Source organism: Macaca fascicularis, chromosome 5 (assembly GCF_037993035.2).
Source record: "Macaca fascicularis isolate 582-1 chromosome 5, T2T-MFA8v1.1".
Lineage (NCBI taxonomy): Eukaryota > Metazoa > Chordata > Mammalia > Primates > Cercopithecidae > Macaca > Macaca fascicularis.
The window spans coordinates 17,007,839-17,028,320 of NC_088379.1; the positions used below are offsets into that span (position 1 = coordinate 17,007,839).

Consider the following 20,482-nt stretch of genomic DNA (forward strand, 5'->3'; position numbering starts at 1 on the left):
TTTTGATAGTATCTGATAGTACGCAATGCTTAGAGATAGGATGTTGCCTGAGGAATGAGTATAGATTAAATGAGTGTAGGGTCAACTTTGTAGGACCCTAAGCCTCAGATAAAAGTAGGGGAGATGAAGAGGAACCAGTAGTGGCTAAGGTGAATTGGACAATAGAAGAGGAATGGTGTAATTTCCTGGAAAGCAAGTGAAGGTAATATTTTAAAGATGATAGAATGACCCAGCTGTCCAGTGTTGCTTCATAATGGACCATTCTGGATTCCTAATGGACCATTTCTGGCAATCAGGAAGTTTCTTGAAGTTTCTTTAAAAGTTTTGAAAAATTGAGCCATTTTTCTTAATTCATTATTTACAGGTGATTTTTATTTGTTTTAAAAGCCAAGTTACAGAGCCAAGTTATTTTACCAATTACCTAAATTTAATTACACTAAAGAATATAGTAAACTGGCACACGCCTGTAATCCCACCACTTTGGGTGGCTGAGGCGGGTGGATCATGAGGTCAGGAATTCAAGACCAGCTTGACCAATGTGGTGAAACCCCCATCTCTACTAAAAATACAAAAATTAGCTGGGCATGGTGGTGCATGCCTGTAATCCCAGCTACTTAGGAGGCTGAGGCAGGAGAATCGCTTGAACCCAGGAGGCGGAGGTTGCAGTGAGCCGAGATTGCGCCATTGCACTCCAGCCTGGGCAATAGGGTGAGACTCCGTCTCAAAAAAAAAAAAAAAAAAAAAAAAATATATATATATATATATATATATATTTATAATATAAATACTGAGCTCTGTATTTTTTTCATGGCTTTGAAATTTGGTGGACATTTTTAAACTTAAGATAGACTCATACAAAGTGCTGTGTTTCGTGGTTTACCTCTTTTCATAAAGGAGTCCAGTTGAAAACTGAATTTACTATTAATGAATTCTAAATTCATTGAGCTAATGAGAGAAAAATGAAACTTGATAACCTGGAAGAATACTGTTCTAATGAATGCCTTTCATTGCTTAGAATATAATGTTTTTCTCTTGACAGATGGGCTAGAACACTTTCAACATAATTGAACAGTTTTTCTGGATCTTAAAAAAATAAAATCATAGTTGAGGGCATTGTTGATTCTTTTTTAAATAAAAGGAACAAATAATATAATTCAGCCTGACTCCAATTCCAGAAATTTTTATTGACTGTGAAGATTAACTTTTTCTTAAAGTATATAGCTCTCAAATGTTACGGTTCAAATAAGTAAAAATAATGTGTTTTTTTTTTTAATTGAAATTTTAACTGTATCTTTGAAAAGTGATGTTTTCTTTAGACTTGACACTGTCATTGAAATTTGACTTAAGAAAAAAATAAGATACATATTAATTTTATGTAAACAGAATTAAAACGCTTTACTGAATTTACTTTTTTTGGTGGGGAATATCTTGGTTTAGGTTTTGCAAATTGATGATGTCACAATAAAAATAAGTGCTTTAAAGGCAATCTTTGACCAACTGATGATGTTTGGGATTGAACCATTTAAAACTAAAAAAATCAAAACACTTCATTGTGAAGGTACAGAAATAAACAGTGATGATGAGCAAGAATCAAAAGAAGTTGAAGAGACTGCTACAGCTAAGAATGTTCTGAAACTCCTGTCTGATTTCTTAGATAGTGAGGTAAGAAATAATCCAGTCCTGTGATTATGAAATGTCATTTTCAGCATGTATTTGTTTATTTTTTTAAAAAATTTATTATACTTTAAGTCCTGTGATACATGTGCAGAACATGCAGATTTGTTACATAGGTATACATGTGCCATGGTGGTTTGCTGCACCCATCAGCCCATCTACATTTGGTATTTCTCCTAGTGCTATCCCTCCCCTAACCCCCTATCCCCTGACAGGTCCCAGTGTGTGATGTTCCCCTCCCCTATGCTCTTTATATCTTATTTTTCCTACTGGATTTTAAATTTGGATAGACATTTTTTATTTTACTTTTTAAATATCTTAATTAAATCCTAACTTTCACTATCATACCTAATTTCTCACTATCAAATTGTATGTGCAAAGAAATGAAGTATAAACAAAAATGAAGTGATTATTAATTATTAGTGGGGGTTGTTATTTTTTATTTCTTTACGTTGTATTTGTGATATAGAGACTTCTAAGATTTATCCCCAAGAGTTTTAAGAAATAGTTTAGAATAATTTTATATTGGGTGGATAGAAGATGTAAGATAGGGTATGGGATTAGATCTCTTTTAAGTACTCTTGAACTACTATTTTTATAGCACACATGTAAACCAACTGATTAAAAATTTTTTATACTGATTGTAGTTTTTCATTGAGGTGGAAGTGATATAACAAAACTTAACAATTTTTTTTTTTGAGATAGAACCTTGCTCTGTCATCAGGCTGGAGCGCAGTGGTGTGATCATAGTTCACTGCCCCCTCACTTGCTGGGTTCAAGCAATCCTCCTGAATAGCTGGAACTATAGGCATGTGCCACCATGCCCGCTGATTTTTAAATTTTTTGTAGAGACAGGGTCTCGCTCTGTTGCCCAGGCTGGTCTTGAACTCCTGGCCTCAAGCAATCCTCCTGCCTTAGCCTCCCAGAGTGCTGGGATTGCAAGTGTGAGCCCTTGTGCCTGGCCCAAACTAACACTGTTAATGTGAACAATTCATTGGCATTTAGTACATTCAAAATGAAAGGCAACTACCACCTCTATCATCTAACTTAAAACCTTTGAATCATCCCAAAATGAATACTCATTAAGCAGTTGCTCCTCATTCCCACTTCTGCCAGCCCTGACAGCAACCAATCCGCAGTCTGTTTCTATGGATTTAACTATTCTGGATATTTTGTATAAATGGAATCACACAATGTGTGACCTCTGTTTGGCTTTGTAAACTTAGCATAACATTTTTGAGATTCATCCACATGGTATCTTGCTCGTATCAGTACTTCATTCCTTTTTGTAGCTGAATACTCCATTTTATGTATATACGGTGATTTGTTTATACATTCATCCATTGAAGGACAGTGGGATGTTTCTGCCTTTTGGCTATTGTGAATAGTGCTGCTTACTATGAATATGGTGTGTATGTGTATTTATTTGAGTACCTGTTTCAATTCTTTTGGGTATCTGTATACCTAGGAATTGGGTTGCCGAGTCATTTAACTTTCGGAGAACTTGGCAAAGTTGTTTTCCACAGTGACTGAACCATTTTAAATTTCCACCTGCAGTGTAGAAGGTTTGCCATTTCTCCATATCCTTGTTGACACTTAGGTTCCATTTTTAAAAAATTATAGCTATCCTAGTATATATGAAGTGCTACTTCATTGTGGTTTTGATTTGCATTTCCTTAATGACTAGTGTTGTTGAGTATCTTTTCATCTGCCTCTTGGCCATTTGTGTATTTTGTTTGGATAAATGTCTGTTCAAGTCCTTTGCCCATTTTTAATTTGGGTTGGTTGTCTTTATAGAGTTCTTTATGTAGTTTGGGTGGTAGATTTTTATCAGGTATAATTTGTAACTTTTATTCTATAGGTTGTCTTTTTACTTTCTTGTTAATATACTTAGATGTATTAAACATTTTTAATTTTGGACATACACTCATTTTTTTCTTTCGTTGCTTCTGCTTTTGGTGTCCTATCTAAGAATCCATTCTAAGTCCAAGTCATGAAGATTTATCCCTGTTTTCTTTTGAGAATTTTCTGGCTTTAGCTTTTATATTTAGGCTGTTGATGCATTTTCAGTTAATATTTGTATATGGTCTAAGGTCCAGCTTCATTGTTTTGCCTGTGTACATCCAGTTTTCTTTTCCTTTGTCTTCTCTAGACTTGTTTTGTTTACTCTTTCTACGAATGCCTTCTGCTTCAACATCTTCTGTTCACAGTCTATCCATTATTCAAATTGCCACTCCTACCTATGGAGCTTTTGCTTATAGATAGGCACCACCCTCTAATATCAGGGGCCAGGGTTTTCTATGTCTTAGAAACGCTAAGCATTTAAATATATGTTTTGCTTTTTATTTTCCAACAGTTTTAAAAGGCCTTTGGTTCTTCTAAAAAAATTTAAGATAATTGAATTTTTCATGGCTAGACTAAGCATTTATCTAGTCTCCTAGTCTTTTAGATTTGTCTAACATTGTTAGTCTAGCTGTGAAGAAAGTCTTTTTATGTGCCTTTAAAGAATTGGTAATAACTTGAATGGTTTTTGGATGGTTCATGTAAAAATACTGTAGGACAGGCTATATTGAGAAGCTTAAAAAGGAGATACAAATAAATTTCTTCTAATGAATGTCATCTTTGTTAGGTATCTGAACTTAGGACTGGAGCTGCGGAAGGACTAGCCAAGCTGATGTTCTCTGGGCTTTTGGTCAGCAGCAGGATTCTTTCTCGTCTTATTTTGTTGTGGTACAATCCTGTGACTGAAGAGGATGTTCGACTTCGACATTGCCTCGGCGTGTTCTTCCCCATTTTTGCTTATGCAAGCAGGTATTGAGTCATACTGATAAATCAAAAATCTGACTTGACATCAAATTCAGGTCCCCCATGAATTATATCTATAATATTTTGTTGTTGATACTTTTTCTATCTTTAGTAGATAAATGACAAGAATGATACAGATTTTATCTGTCTGAATTTTTGGCTCTTTCCTAGATGAAAATGCACTTTATCTTGATGAGTGAATTTCATATATAGTAGTTTTGAATTTCATACATAATAGTTTTTGGAGTCATGCTTTTCTCTCATCAAATAATGTTCTGTCAACATACTCTGAATTTGTTTCTCAACAGGACTAATCAGGAATGCTTTGAAGAAGCTTTTCTTCCAACCCTGCAAACACTGGCCAATGCCCCTGCATCGTCTCCTTTAGCTGAAATTGATATCACAAATGTTGCTGAGTTACTTGTAGATTTGACAAGACCAAGTGGATTAAATCCTCAGACCAAGACTTCCCAAGATTATCAGGTGAGTGATTTTAGTAACTGCACGCAGATCACTGTTTTGGTAAAATAATCTCTCTCAAAGATCCCTTGAAATACTGAGAACTGCATTTTGGTCTTTAGACTTCTGTCTCAAGCATTTACCACAAAGCATGAAAAAACAAGACCTTGGGAAATGTGGAGAAATCATACAAAAACAGAAGTAATCAATGCTAACATTTTTGCTACTGAAAAGAAATTACTAAAAATTTACCACCCACACCATGCCCACTTAGTACTGACTGTTAATCTGAAATAATAACCTATGTTATCTAGGACTCACTGAGTCTTCAAATGTTGGCTTACCTGCTATGCTTCTGGCACAAAGAAGGAGAATTCAAAGACTAGAATTCACTTCAAATTTTTTTGGCTTTTAATTCAAAGAAGATAAACCAACTGCACACTGACTCACAGACTGAACTTAAGCTGGGTTGTTTTAATCCTTTAATGGCATTTGGTCAAACTTGTTACTACTTTTGAAATTTAATGTATTAGTGATTTCAGATGCTAACAGATTAAGTTGAAAGTGTTACTCTATTTGATATTTAGTGATAGGCTACTCTGTTCAAGTCTTATGTCTTATATTATTGGTAAGATAAGATTACAAAGGATATTAGGCAGAATTAGGTAAGGGTCAGTAATAGAGCTATTAAGCACTTTACGACTTGAGACAAAGGCAAGAGTCATGTGGTAGGAATGATGAGTACAGCGTTAGTTTTAAAACTCATTGACCAAAATTCAGTTAGGCCTTGTTCGTATTTGGGGAGTGGTTTGGGTAGAGGAAGGATGTTTTAGTAAAGGTGATATATGTAGATGGTTATGCAAATGTTGGGGAACTGTAGAAAGATGACTTTGGCTAAGGATCCTGAATAGGACTGTTAGGGCAGAACATTGGGGGTAGATTATAGATTGCTTTAAAGGTCAATGTAGGGAATTTGGAGTTGGCCTTATTTGCAGTGGGTGATTATGCAGGGCTTATGATGAGAATGGGTTAATGTCATGAAAACCACTTAGAAAGATTAATTTGGTGGTCAGTGATGGTTATATGAGATGAACTGGTGAGCGGAAAGAAAATAATATTAAGAAAGCAGTTGAAAAAATCTGTGTAATTCGCTTGTAGAAAAAGTACTAGAAAGTAATAGTAGAAAGTAGAAAGAATAGAAATTGACCTAATAAAGAACTATGGGTACAAGAATCTAAAAGAAAGAGCTTGAGAGGCAAGGGAGATGGAGGAGTCCAGGCAAACTCTTAAGTATGTGTAACAGCAGACTTCAAAGGAGCTGTTGCCATAGTGTAATTGGGGAGTACTCTCGTGATCAGCATCCTGGAAGATTGAGGAAGGTAGACTGGGGCATGGCACTAAGTTCAACTACTGCTATGCAAGCAAAGACCCCAGCCAATCCCATAGGGAGTTCCAGAACTGGGATGTTCCTTTGAGTTGTCCAGAATGGAGGCAAGCTGAGACATTGTACCTGTGCATTGGCCAGTCATTGGATTTGGACAAATCTTTGGGAGAAGAGGTATGATCTTGGACAAGGCCCACCAAAGTCCACCTTCATCAGCCTGGATCAGTACTGCATCTGGGAACTTTTACCCTCCAAAACATGCTGCAACTGGAGGATGAGTGCTTCTTTCCTAAAGGGAGTGGAACTGGGCCCTATATTACAGCATCCACTACAAGAAGTCAAGAAGGGGAGCTTATTTTGGGGGTGGAGGGGATGTTAAATTTGGTTTTAGACATTTTATATTTGGGATTATGACAAGACAATTAGTTGGAAATATTTGTTAGATGTGTAAGACTATATAATAATCATAATCATCTTCATTTTACAGAGAATTTTTTCTTAATTTTTTAGGCCTTAACAGTACATGACAATTTGGCTATGAAAATTTGCAATGAGATCTTAACAAGTCCATGCTCACCAGAAATTCGAGTCTATACAAAAGCCTTGAGTTCTTTAGAACTCAGTAGCCATCTTGCAAAAGATCTTCTGGTTCTATTGAATGAGATTCTGGAGGTAAAGTAGTTTCTAATTACTCTGATTTAGTTTGTGTTTATATTTATACATGTAGAATTTACATGGTTGTATTAGATTATACATATGTTAGCATATTGCGACTTATTTGAAATATTTGCTTCATAAATTTCATATACTTTAGTGTTTTTAAACAACTTGATATGTATTGGTACTATTTTCGAAGAAGATTAGGGAATGTGGTATTTACAAAATATTAATAATGTTTTCTTTTATAGCAAGTAAAAGATAGGACATGTCTGAGAGCTTTGGAGAAAATCAAGATTCAGTTAGAAAAAGGAAATAAAGAATTTGGTGACCAAGCTGAAGCAGCACAGGATGCCAGCTTGACTACAACTACTTTTCAAAACGAAGATGGTAATGACACACTGACCAGAATCTTTATAAGATTCTGTGTTTTTCATCTTTACTGAGACATATTTTTTTCTCCTCTAACATGTTTGGTTGGACATCAGAAATGAATGAAAATATTTTTCTAATCTCTTGGGAAACAGCATTACTGATAAATGTTTATTCTACTTTTCAAGTGTTTTTTGACATGCATTTCTCAACATATGACCATCTTTTTAGGAGTTTTGATTCTTTTCCAACATTCAAATTTTCGAAAGGGTGATTTATAACTTTTCACTAGCTGTTAGAAGGACTTTGTCATTTCAGTTTCATAAAAACTGGACTTAAAAAGACAATTTAAAATATTTCATGAGGCTATCTTATTTATATTGTTGTATTATTCCCTTTAATAGAAAAGAATAAAGAAGTATATATGACTCCTCTCAGAGGTGTAAAAGCAACCCAAGCATCAAAATCTACTCAGCTAAAGACTAACAGAGGTAGTGTATGGATTGACCATCTTTATGATAAAAGTTTTAAATGTTATCTTCCAATGAAAAATACTTGTTTTGCAAGTTTTCTTATCTTTGTTTTCCTTAGGGATAAATATTTTTAAAAAATGTCTTTGGTATCCTTTCTTTTTAATTCTTTCAGTGGATGTCAGTTTTTGCCTTGTGTCTAAAGACTATAAAATCAGTGTTGCTCTAGGTGCTTTTGATTGAAAGAAGTATGCTGCAAAACATCATATTACAAAAGATAATTTGGGTTAAATATTTGGTTAAATGATGGTTTTATATTAGTTATTTGTGTTCTGTCCTTCATATAACTAAGCATTTTTTAAAAATCCCTGTAGTATTTTTTCTGGGCTTTGTTTTCCTTCTATTCCCATCTTATTTCATATTTTCCCAACCTATTTCCCAAGGGCTATCCAACAATAGGGGATCTGCTGGCACAGTAAATGCTGACTACTAGGGGATCACTTGGAAAAAAATCTGAAATTCAAGATATTTTTATTGTTTTATTATTTCCTCATTACAAAAGCAATGCATGCTTATTACAGAAGAATCAGAAAGTACATCCAGGCAAACTACTATAAGGAACACTAATAATCCCACCCATGAGCCAACCTTGATTTTAACTTTAGAAATCTATTTTTTAAGGCCCTTTTCGATGCAGATTTAATTTTTTCTAAAATGGAGTCTGGAATATTGTTTTGTAACCAGTAAATTATTTAAATACCGATGGCTGGCTATTGTTCCAAATTAGTCCCATATTGTTGGATGTTTTCTTGGGGATAAATCCATTAGTAAAAGCAGGTAAGGAGTAGAAAAAAGTGCCACATGAATGGAGTAGAGTATATAATTTTCAAACAGACTGTCACATTGAACAGTTTGGTTTTGATCAGATTTTTTTTTGTGGTATATCACACCATGAGAACACCATCCTTTTTAATACACCAAACTTCATGTATTCATACTGTTTTATTTCTTATAAATGAGAAACATCACAAGCCAAACTTTGTCTTACTCCTTGACCTTGTAAATTTCTAGTACGTAGAATCTTATAATCCCTAGTATATAAAGGTTCTGGTTTTTACATTGAAATATATTTTAGAACACATATTTGAATTGGTCATGTATATGTTATTTTACAAGAAGCCATTATTACCTTACTGATTAATGTTCTATTTGTTTTATCACCTTCCAAGAAAAAAAAAAAGTTGTTTCTTTAGCACCTGTTTATGCACCTAACCTACCTTTGTAACCCTTAATTTTCATGAGTGTCTCCACAGACTTTGTGCTATAGCAATAATATAGGTACTTCATTATAACACATTTTTCATATACTCTGTCCTCAAATACATTGAACTAAAATTTGCCTTCTTTTAACTTGCTTGAAATTTCCTTATTTTCCCTTACTCATTTAGTGCTTACAAAATAAATTAAGTTTTAATCTTGCTTGGGTTCCTTTTTCTGTGGTAGTGGTAACTAGTACCAAGATGGCTAGAATAAGTAGGAGATACATGTGTTGAAAGGATTGTTGTGTTGAAAACAAAGGATGTAGTTAGCCTAGAAACTAGATTAAAAACAATAAGCAACTGATAATAAATTCTGATAATGAATTATACTATCTTCAAGGACAGAGAAAAGTGACAGTTTCAGCTAGGACAAACAGGAGGCGTCAGACTGCTGAGGCCGACTCTGAAAGGTATGCCATGCATGTCTAGAATATATAGAGGCCTATCTTCACTTTTTATTTCTAGAAGTAGAAAAAAACTATAATTTTCTTGTGAATGAGAGAAAATACTATAACAAGATAGTGAAAACTATAAATGGCTGTCTTGGGTATATAGTCTAAAATTCCATTATCAAGAGCATTTGACTTCTTATGGCATGTTTGCTTTTGCCAATTAGTTGGCATGGTCTTTAGTGCTATCTTTAATATGTTGTTTCAATTTCTAATTACATGATGTGACTCCTCTTTGATCTTCAGTTAGCAACTCTTGATTTTGATAATATTTGGGTTCTCTACACTTAATGATAGAATAATTCTGTCTATAATTTGGGTATATTGTGTAGTAGAGTGTTTATTTTTGGCTTTTTGTCAATGAAGCCACTGTTAGAGCTGAAAGTTGGTAGCTGTCTTGTATTCATTGGCAAAATTGTATTGTGTGTATTTTCAGTACATAGTTTCACACTATCTTGATTAAATTTAATCAAGAGGGGGAACTTATTTTTTACTGTGTTTTCGGAATTTATTGCTTAAATCAAGAGAATTTATTTTTTTTCTCACTTCTTGAGTTTCAAAGAAATCTTTTTTGGACAGTTATGGTCCTTGTTTAATTACAAGCTTCATTACAAGTCTGTGGCTTTTTTCCTGTATAACACCAGGTTCCATTATAGTATATAAAATCATTAGCTAGGTTTTCCATGATTCACTTTGCTGGATAGCCAAGTCAGTGTTTTTTGACATTGTTTGATTTTAGTTTTAAGCTAAGTCAATGGAATCAGGCTATCAATTACACACTGATAGAATGTGAGTCAGAAACAAAAAAGTTTTATTTATAAATAAACTGGTTTTAAAGCTTGTATCTAAATTCGTGTATTTTCAACATCTATTTAGTGATCATGAAGTTCCAGAACCAGAATCAGAAATGAAGATGAGACTACCAAGACGAGCCAAAACAGCAGCACTAGAAAAAAGTAAACTTAATTTTGCACAATTTCTCAATGAAGATGTAAGTTAGGAAAGACGATGGAGGTGGAATCCTTTAAGATTATGTCGTTATTTGCTTTAATAAAGTTACCCTTGTCAAAATCAGAACAAACCTGACGTCTTTCTGAAGATTTTCTGCTGTGCGCTTCCACGTTACTTTGGCCTGTATTAAAGCATTAGGACAGCGTCAGTTATTATAGTCCAGAAAAAATCTGCATCACACAGATTTATCAGAATTTGAGGTGGGCCTAGGAATCTCGTTTTTAAATACTCTCCAGGTGATTCTTATGAACTCTTTATGTTTAGAATCATGTCATTATGGAAACTTTCAACTGTGACTAGCTAGTAACTTGCATTTGAGAAGCTTATGACTTAGATGGGCAGAATCAACAAAGATGAAACCGCCTGAGGACATATTTAACAAGTAACATGTCAAGGGAAAATGAAGGAAGTACCACAAATTGGCTAGGAGGAGCTTACCACCAGTGAGGAAGACCAGTATAACGTTCAACAGTTATTTTGACAATCTTATTTTGTGATTCCTACAGTGAAAACATTTTTGATGATGCTGTCTGCCTGGGAAATCTCTCTTCCTAAAGTATTTGCATATGGGAGTCCTTGTTTGTGAATGTTTCCTGGGTTAGGGAGGTGTCAACATAAATGTATATTAACCATGAAGCTGCTTTCTATATTTTTGGCATAATAAAATAATATTTACTGTGGATAATAATTCTAGTGGGAAAATAATGTGACAGGAAGTTCTCTTTATATATGCTACCAATTTATTTATTTTTATTTTTATTTTTTTTATTTTTTATTTTTTTGAGACTGAGTCTGGCTCTGTCGCCCAGGCTGGAGTGCAGTGGCTGGATCTCAGCTCACTGCAAGCTCCGCCTCCCGGGTCTACGCCATTCTCCTGCCTCAGCCTCCGGAGTAGCTGGGACCACAGGCGCCCGCCACCTCGCCCGGCTAGTTTTTTGTATTTTTTAGTAGAGACGGGGTTTCACCGTGTTAGCCAGGATGGTCTCGATCTCCTGACCTTGTGATCCACCCGTCTCAGCCTCCCAAAGTGCTGGGATTACAGGCTTGAGCCACCGTGCCCGGCTTATGCTACCAATTTATGAGTACTATGTCAATTTCATTTCTTGTCTTTTGAAATTGACACTTGACCTGACTTATGAAACTTGTACTGTATGAAACTGGTCCTCTTTTCTGTAATACCCAACAAAACACCTTTTCTCTTTATTATTCAGAAATGTCCTAACATGGATCTGTTTAAATAATTGTGCTTTTTTAGGCTTATTTACTAGAGGCCATTTACTTAAAGTGAAATTTTAAGATGGAGCTAAAGTAAGATCACTGGTTTTTAGAACCAAATTGCTACACATTTGTGCCTCATAGAACTTATAAAAGGAGTCAAAGTTACAAAGCAAGATAGTTATTAAGCAAAAGGAAAAATAGTAATGAAAGAAAGTCAGTTAAAAATAGATGATAGTTCTTCATTCTGTTTGTTGGCTCTGTGTTCTCCTGTGCTTCAAATTCCTTATGCATTGTTATTTTAAAGATAATTTGCAGGAGGTTGGGAGAAGGACTGAAAAGGTACATTAAGTGTGCTGTAAGGAAAAGTCTTAGAAACATAACAAACTAAAATCCCATTCACACATGGCCAGGCTATCCAAAAAGAAAGAAGCCATGTTCTCATGCGGTTCACCATACCAAAGTTTGCTTTCTGTGGCATGGGAAAAACAAATTTAAGCACCAAACCTTTAGTATTCTGAGTATTCAGTTTTTAGACACAGTCATGTAGCCATTGCTGAAACTGTGCTTTGCACTATTACAGTTAAAGGTAGGGAATGTCCTTTTGAAAGTCATCCCTTTAAAATAAAAGGCTAAGGTACAATAAAACAGATGTAAATCCATTTACCATTTTTTCATTCAAAACTGGTAACTTACAGAAACCACACAGTATTCTTCTCTACCAAGAGGCACAGATTTGCTAAACAGTAAACATGCAATTGTGCCATTGCTCTTAAAGCCCACAGACTTACAGGTTTAAAATACAGAGAAAGAATTGATCAGCTCACATTCTCCTGTGAACGGAAACATGCTACTTGACAAAAAGCTATGGTCAACTTGTTTTCTTCTGTACATATATAACTTTGAAGGAGATTTACTTCTAAGAGATACCTTTGCCTTTTCGTTCACCAATGTGCTTCGAGGTAGTTGGTGTCCACCTGTTTCCTGTTTGACAACTGCTCGTGGGCCAGGTCATCACAAATCTTTACAATACTAGCTCTATAAATCACAATGTGTTATATATTAAAACTTTGTGCACAGAAATAAAACTGGGGACAATTACGTATTTAAACTTAGGGCATAAAAAATTCACATAATACCATTAAAAAGAGAAACATCGAAATCTGTTTATACTACAAAATTCCACAATGATCTGATGTAAAACATGTAAAAAACATACAAAGAATATAATCAAAATGATTAATGCTAATGATTTAATATAAAGACAAATCACAGGACTAGAAATACTTCAAGATCAATTGATAAATGCTTATTGTTCACAAGGAATATTGACATACAAAATAAAGATAGTGCAAGAAGAACTGCAATCTATTTCTCTTCACTTTTGAGATTTTGGTTATGAACTGTACAGCTCGCTAGAGATGCTGTTGTCAAATTCAGATTCCATTCAATGGGACGATTAAGGCACATCTTAACGGGGCTCAAAGGGCAACTTGCTGTATTCCCATCAGACACATTCAGTTTCTCATCAGTTTTCATTTGTAGCATGCTGGAAGAAAAAGTGTAAGGCATTTTAGTTTTACTTTAATTTCCAAGTAATTATCAACCTTGCAAAAGAACATGTAGTTGTTGTGTTTGGACCTCTAAACTTCAGCATACATAAAGCATTTATCCTGAAAATACAACAGTTTTCTCTCCCACCTACTTATTGAACTAAATACAATGAATAATGCCATGTAAACTGTAACTTGAGAAGTCACATATGACTGAAAAAGTAACACTGCATATATGGATTACATCAGTATACATCAGAAAAGATATTATTTAACCTTGTAAGCCTGGCAGGATTTAACCCTTTTAACTTGCCCTTTTGTGGATCAGGATGAGAGCCACTTTGAGGAAAAAAAGGGATCAACATTTGTTGCCTGTTCTAGCCACCTTCACATGTATTGTCTCATTTGAATTTCGCAAAAGCCAGGTAAGGTTGGTATGCTTATCCTCACAGTAAACAATAAAATCAAGACTCCTCAGAGTTAAGTACAAATATGCCTGAGGTCATACAGTCACCTGCCTGGAACTGGAATACAGCCCTTTCTCTTTTCCTTATGCTTGTCTACTAGCTCTCTAATGAGGCTGGAAAATCATCAGGAATTACACTTACGGCCAGCTCATCAGAGGAGCATGCGGCATCCACAGGATACTTATTCTGGTTGTCTATTTCAAATAATTTTTTACATTAATGGGAAAGTTGGCTTATTTGGATTTATATTAGGTTGGTCAGATCTCTTCAACATTATTCTTTAATGTTCTGGACTGGTGTCTTATTCCATAAGTTCATGAGGACAGTTCCGTCTGTTCCTAAATTTTCCCACGTAGGGAACCTTCCTTACCACTCTGCTTAACCAAACCTTTACTCATGCCTAATCCAATCTCACATCTCTCAGCGTGCTCTCAGTAAAACATTGGATAGTGAACTATTGGGTTCTCCACTATTGTTTCATGTCTAATAGTCTGATAACCCCCTCTAGATCAGAAGGAAAGGATGCTAACATTTTTTCTGTGAAGATATGCACAGTGCTAAATACATAGTAATTACTCAAAAATTCAGTAAACATTTATAAAAAGCCTGTTGTGAAACATCTGGAGCAGAGTGCTACTCTTCAGAATCACAGACACGTGACACTCAAAAGGGAAGCTAGTCCACTCTTCGTGTAATGAATATGCCATCCCTAGTTTTAAGTATTACTTACAGTCCACATATTCAGGTGTGAATCCTTATGTTTATAAACTATTCAGCTCTCTAATTCACTTGACATTTAACTATGGTTAGTTAATTTGAACTATATCACTCCTAAGCTTTCTCCAACTGTAGCTCTACAAATCTTCCTATTAGCAATGAGGTTCAGTGTCTCATATTTAAGTGACTTGGTAGAGTTGGGAAATGGGAGCATCCAGACTCCAGTAGATCCCTCCCTGCAACCTCAACCAACCAACCCATACGCCATTCAATAAGCCAAATCCGTGATATCCTGTTTTACCACCACTAACATATCTAACTGCATTCTCCCCAAACAGTCCCAGTCCCAGAGAATACAGTTTCAATTTGTATAGATTAGATACTAGACAAAATGACAAACTACCAGGTAGCTTAGTATGCATCAAAAGTAGTAAACCGCTTTTTTGAAAAGCTAAAACGGATGTGATTAAAAAATAACATATTTAAAGTATATGTGACAAATGAAAGAGGTCCAAAATACAATATTTTCATACATATTAGAAATCATAACTGGATTTTGAAAAAAATTTACATTAATTATTATTAAAATGTCCTCAGGGACTTCATTTTTGTTTTTCAAGTTAGCAAAACTCAGATAAAGCCATTTCCTTTCTCCAAGGACTGCTAGTCTTCATATTTGCATTGCTTGTATTTTCAAAGCAAAAGTTTGATGTACACCTTTTTGAGAAACTCTAAAGCAAGCTATAAAAATACAATTATATTAAGATAGATTGGTAGGCAAGTATAGTAAGTATTAAACTCCAAAAAAGAAAATGAAGGCATAGAACAAATAATCATGGTCATAAATAAAAACTAATTTTGTTTTGTTTGCTGTTTGTTTGACTAAGGAGTTTTCATCACAGAAGAATAATACTTTAATAACTGATTTAATAATACTTTAATAATACTTTAATAACATGATTTTCCTTTTCAAAAACATAAGGCAGTTTTCTTAGGTAACTTTTCTAGAATGGTATACTATAAATTTGGGTACACAGATCCTACAGGTGCACAAAACTATACTTATGTATGGGGAGAAAATGTCAGTTTTGAAAAAAAACTAAATTTACTGATATACAGCTTGACATTTAATTAATATATACTTAAAAAACAATGGATATGCAAAGTTTGGGCAGTACTGCTCTATAGAATTCTTAGAATACAGCTATCTTAGGAAATGCTGGAACCAGAGGCGTTAGAACATTACAGCTAGAAAGTACCTTTCTAGATGTTTGTCTTTTGAGACAGAGTCTTGCTCTGTGGCCCAGGTTGGAGTGCAGTGGCACCATCATGGCTCACTGCAGCCTCCAACTCCTGCACTCAAGCAATCCATCTGCCTCAGCCTCCTGAATAGCTGAGACTACAAGTGTGTGCCATCACACCCAAATAATTTTTAAATTTTTTTGAAGAGACAGGGTCTTGCTGTGTTTTCCAGGCTAGTCTCAAATTCCTGGCCTCAAGCAATCCTCCTGCCTCAGCCTCCCAAAACACTGGGATTACAGGTGTGAGCCACAACACTTGGCCAGATTTTAGTTTTTTAAGAGAGTAGGAAAATAAACTGCCCCTTTTTCGGGTCTTCTAAAACCAGATGTATGTGAACTAACATAAGAACCTGGTTCTCTGATTAGTGCTTAATCAAGACTTTTCAATTCCATTTTCAACACCAGAGTCAATGAAATTATTTAACATTTATTGAATACCTCAGAAAGTGCTTTCGTGATATAAAGATGAGGAGGACACAGTGCTTTCAAAGAGTATGCAATATAGAGGATTTTAAAAAAATACTCCTTTATATTTGGAAATTCATACACATCTGTACAAAGTGAAAAATAAATGTTCTCAACTTTTGATGCCATTTTGGTACAGTTTTTTGTCTTTTGCATTTTTAAAATAGATAATACATTTGCAAAATTAAAAACATCAATCAGCGTGTAATCCCAGCACTATGGGAGGCTGAGGTGGGTGGACTGGTTGAGCCCAGGAGTCTGAGACCAGCCTGGGCAACATGGCAAAACCCTATCTCTATAAAGAATACAAATATTAGTCCCAGCTACTTAGGAGGCTGAGGTGGGAGGATTGCTTGAGCCTGGGAGGTCGAGGCTGCAGCATGCTGAGATTGTGCCATTGCACTCCAGCATGGGCAACAGAGTGAGACCCTGTCTCACGAAAAAAAAAAAAAAAAAAAAAATCAGTCAGTGAAAAATGTCATATAATGGGAAGAAGTCTATCAGTGCTTCTAGCCCCTCTTCTGGGGCAACTATTGTTACCATTTTATTGTCTATTCTTCAGATAGTCCCCTCACATTGAAATATGTAGGTATCTGTGTTTCAACTCTCTCCCTGTACACAGTTCTACCATTCTATATACTGTTCTGTATCTTGCTTTAAAATATATATTTTGGATACTGTTTCATATTTGTAAAATGAATACTCAAGTCTTTTAACAGCTACACAGAATTCTACTTTATGGCTAAATCATAATTGATTTTATCAGTCCTCAATTGACAGAATTTTTGGCTGTTTTAATCTATTGCATAAAATAGCAATGATGCATTGAATATTTTGCATGTGTTCAAGTATATCTATAGAGTTGATGAGGAGTAGAAAAGCTGAGTCAAAAGGTGCTTTTACATTTTTGATATTATCAAAGTGCTCTTCGGAGACTGTACCATTTTACACTTTGATCAACAATGTGTGAAAAGGTCTTTCATTCCTCTTACTCTAACCAATAATGTATAATAAAACTTACAGATCTTTGAAAATCTGATGTTAAAAAGTGGCATACCATTGTTTTAATTCACATTTCTTTTATGAATAAGGTTAAGCATATTTTCATGTTTTAGAAGCCATTTGTGTTCCCTTTTTATGTGTTCTTTGCCAATTAGGATAATCTTTTTCTTGTAGTTATGAAAATTAATCCTTTGTTCTATAGTGATTTGTGATCCCACTCTCCTCCCCCGCATCCAGTCTATATCTCCTTATGTTTTCTCGTGAATCCATTCTAAATTCTATGTCATCAGATTTATCACTCTTATGTCATGGCTTCTCTGTTTCGTAAAATTAGAAAGCTGAAAGCAGTTAAGTCATCTGAGAAAGTGACTTTATATGTCTATATCCTGGATTCTAATGAAAGCTCAGCAATAGTATGTATACAGTGGTACTCTTGAGAGTAGAGTTGGGGAAAAGAACGTAAAGACCTGGGCTCAATTTCTGACAATAATCACAATAATAATGTCCCTGGACAAGTAACCTTAACCTCCTGCCTCATTTTCTTCATAAAAAACAAAAAACAAACAAAAAAAACCACTTTTGCTCCTTATCTTAGAGAGGTTTGCCAATTTAATGAGAGTCAATTAGCATGCTTTAAAAACCACAAGGAGCTCTATACAAATACAAAGGCTTAGTTTACTGCATACTTTGGTGAAGAGAGAAAGAAGTGGGAGGAGAAGTGCTTATCATAAGTAAGGACTCTTCTCTATCAAACTAGGAAACTAATGGAGGTGAGGGTTGAAAAAGGGCAAGAGGAATCTGAAATGGTTACGTAGGCATCTAAGCCTATTTTTGATTCTTCAGTAATCCCACGGACCCAAAGATAAGAGTCCATCTCCACATCTGAATGGAAGTTTATAGAGTATGTGCATTTGCAAAGCGTAAAAGATAGAAATCTTTTGGGAGTCATAGAAATCCAAAGAATTTGTGATTTAAATTAATGATTATTGATAAGTCGAATCTTCACAAAAGTAAAGTATCTAGCTCTAATAATTTAAACTTGTATTACTGGAGATATGCAATGTTCATTTCTGTCATAGGGACAATAAACTTGAATGTTACCTAGCCGACTCTTGCAGGAAACAAATTTTGGTGTAACCAAGACTGGTCTGAAAATATCATTTACAGAACAGTAGCTACATACCAGGCAGTGTGCTAAAAGCCTTTTTTTTTTTTTTCTTTAACATTACCACATTCAGTCCTAACAACTATTCACTGAAGCTCACAGAAGTAAAATGACTTACCTAAGCCACATAACTTGTAAATGGAAGTCTCCAGGGCCTATGATCTATTACCTTGTACTGCATACTAACTCTTGGATTGTTCTAATTCTGTCATGATTCTCCATGTTAATACCCATTTTTCTATTCTTCAGAATGCTTAACATGTGAGATTAGTGGACGAGTGTATGGTTTATGGGTTTAAAACAGAAAGATATGCCTAAGGCTATAGTTGTAACCCTATCCAGGAGAGTTAAATATTTAATGCATGAAGTTTCCTCATGGCATAAACTAAATAAGGAGCAGCTACTCATATCCTTCAATTCCTGAAAGAGAAGAATAATGTTAGGGCATAGACTGACGTGTTTTTGAGCGCTAACAGAGTATTCTTTAGGTCAAGAGTTTCAGGGAACACAAGTTCATCTTTTCAAAGGGAGATGTCAGCTGTATCACAGACAAACTGGGCTCTGGTACAGGATTTGGACTTGGAATAGTTAATGTACTTGACACCGTCAAATTTGAACTCATCTATTTAACCCCAAATTCTGGATGACGGCTTACTTTCTTCTGGAATGGTGTCTTCTAAGTGTTACTACAGTAAAAATTTACTGACTAGCTATTATGGCTCAGCTCTGTCCTATAGCTTGATGTCTCCACAAATCTATCCAAGTATCACCAAAGGTATGTTAAGCGCACAAACCTAGATGAGAGAACCTTCATGAAGGTCACTTATCATTTCTTCTAACCCTCAAGCAGTACTTACTTAACATATTAGGAGTATTAAAAAAGTGATGGTATCTACCTTTAAGGGTTTTGCAGCTTGGTACGGAGGCAGAGTGAGAAAGTATTCATAAATTACCAGAATAAAACAGCAGCATGCAATAAATATAAAGGAGTAACTAAGGACTAAGGGATTACAGAGAAGGGAAAGATTGATCCCAGTGGAGTGGGGAGACAAGGGGAAGAAACATTTGATAACAGTCTTTAGGGATAAGGATGTTGGTAATCTGGGGCAGAAGGAAGATTTTTAGAGCTCGAGTTCTGATCCTGAGTCCAATCACTGGCCAGCTAAATGCACATTTCTTAATCTTTCTAAGCTTCAATGAAGATAATGAAAGTCACTACCTTTTATGGGTAATGGGACTGTTAAATGAATTTATGTAAAGCACTTGGCATAGAGAATAGAATGCACATAAAATGCCTGGCATTTTGACTGGACACATAATGAGGACACAATAAATGTGAGTTAATGTTAGTACTATTAACAAAACATAAGACAATCAAAGGTACCCTTGTTTTCACTGGGGATAAAATATGGCAGATATGTGTATGATTTGTTTCTGCAATGTACCATATTAGGTTATTCCTGTAACTCTCATAAACAGATATAATGATTTAATTTGTGTAGACAGATAATACAATCGTTTAATTTTGAGTCCCTGGACTTAAGGGAGATCAAAAGATCTAGCCAGGTAAACACAGTTTGTAAGGGTGACCATGAGGTCTAAAATGTTAATAAACCATTTCTTTTGGTTGGTAAACAGGTAAGTTTAGATTGCAATTGCTTTAAAAAAAAAAAAAACAAAAAACTTAGTTTTTCTCAAAATTTTCCTTTGTTAGGATACTGATGAATTTAAAGGCTTTGGTAGATAAAGTAGAAGATTATATAGCCTTTTTCTCTACTTGCTTGCGATTACTGTATTTGGAGTAGAAGAACATGATGGTTAAGAACCAGACTCTGAAGACCAACAGTCTTGGGGTATAATCCTAGATTTGCAATTTGATACAGCCAATTTCAGGAAAATTATTTATATTAACTTTGTTTTGAGTATAAAGGTGACACGAAGACTGGCACTCTGGTGCACAGTGTGTGCTTAATAACTCGTAAGTGTTATGACCATTA

General features: G+C 35.0%; 2 protein-coding genes across 20 annotated transcripts in view; one reads left to right on the forward strand and one right to left on the reverse strand.

Moving 5' to 3' along the window:
- The window catches only part of NCAPG (non-SMC condensin I complex subunit G), a 32,698-nt gene extending 22,028 nt beyond the window's left edge, over positions 1-10,670 (forward strand). For both annotated transcript variants that reach the window (XM_005554547.4, XM_065544820.1), the window contains 8 exons: positions 1,438-1,662; positions 4,304-4,485; positions 4,788-4,962; positions 6,833-6,994; positions 7,231-7,369; positions 7,756-7,842; positions 9,481-9,550; positions 10,466-10,670. In XM_005554547.4, the coding sequence (XP_005554604.1) occupies positions 1,438-1,662; positions 4,304-4,485; positions 4,788-4,962; positions 6,833-6,994; positions 7,231-7,369; positions 7,756-7,842; positions 9,481-9,550; positions 10,466-10,589 (1,164 nt within the window). In that variant the 3' untranslated portion in view covers positions 10,590-10,670. The remainder of the gene's footprint in view (positions 1-1,437; positions 1,663-4,303; positions 4,486-4,787; positions 4,963-6,832; positions 6,995-7,230; positions 7,370-7,755; positions 7,843-9,480; positions 9,551-10,465) is intronic.
- Positions 10,671-11,339: 669 nt separating this feature from the next.
- The window catches only part of LCORL (ligand dependent nuclear receptor corepressor like), a 177,328-nt gene continuing 168,185 nt past the window's right edge, over positions 11,340-20,482 (reverse strand). For 10 of the 18 annotated variants that reach the window (XR_012434727.1, XR_012434724.1, XR_012434723.1 and 7 more), the window contains one exon: positions 11,340-13,364. Coding sequence is in view for 6 of the 18 variants with exons in the window: in XM_045392187.3 (XP_045248122.1) it covers positions 13,184-13,364 (181 nt within the window). In the remaining 12 variants the exon portion in view is untranslated. The remainder of the gene's footprint in view (positions 13,365-20,482) is intronic. The other 8 variants (XM_065544817.2, XM_045392181.3, XM_074039460.1 and 5 more) reach the window with 1 other exon arrangement.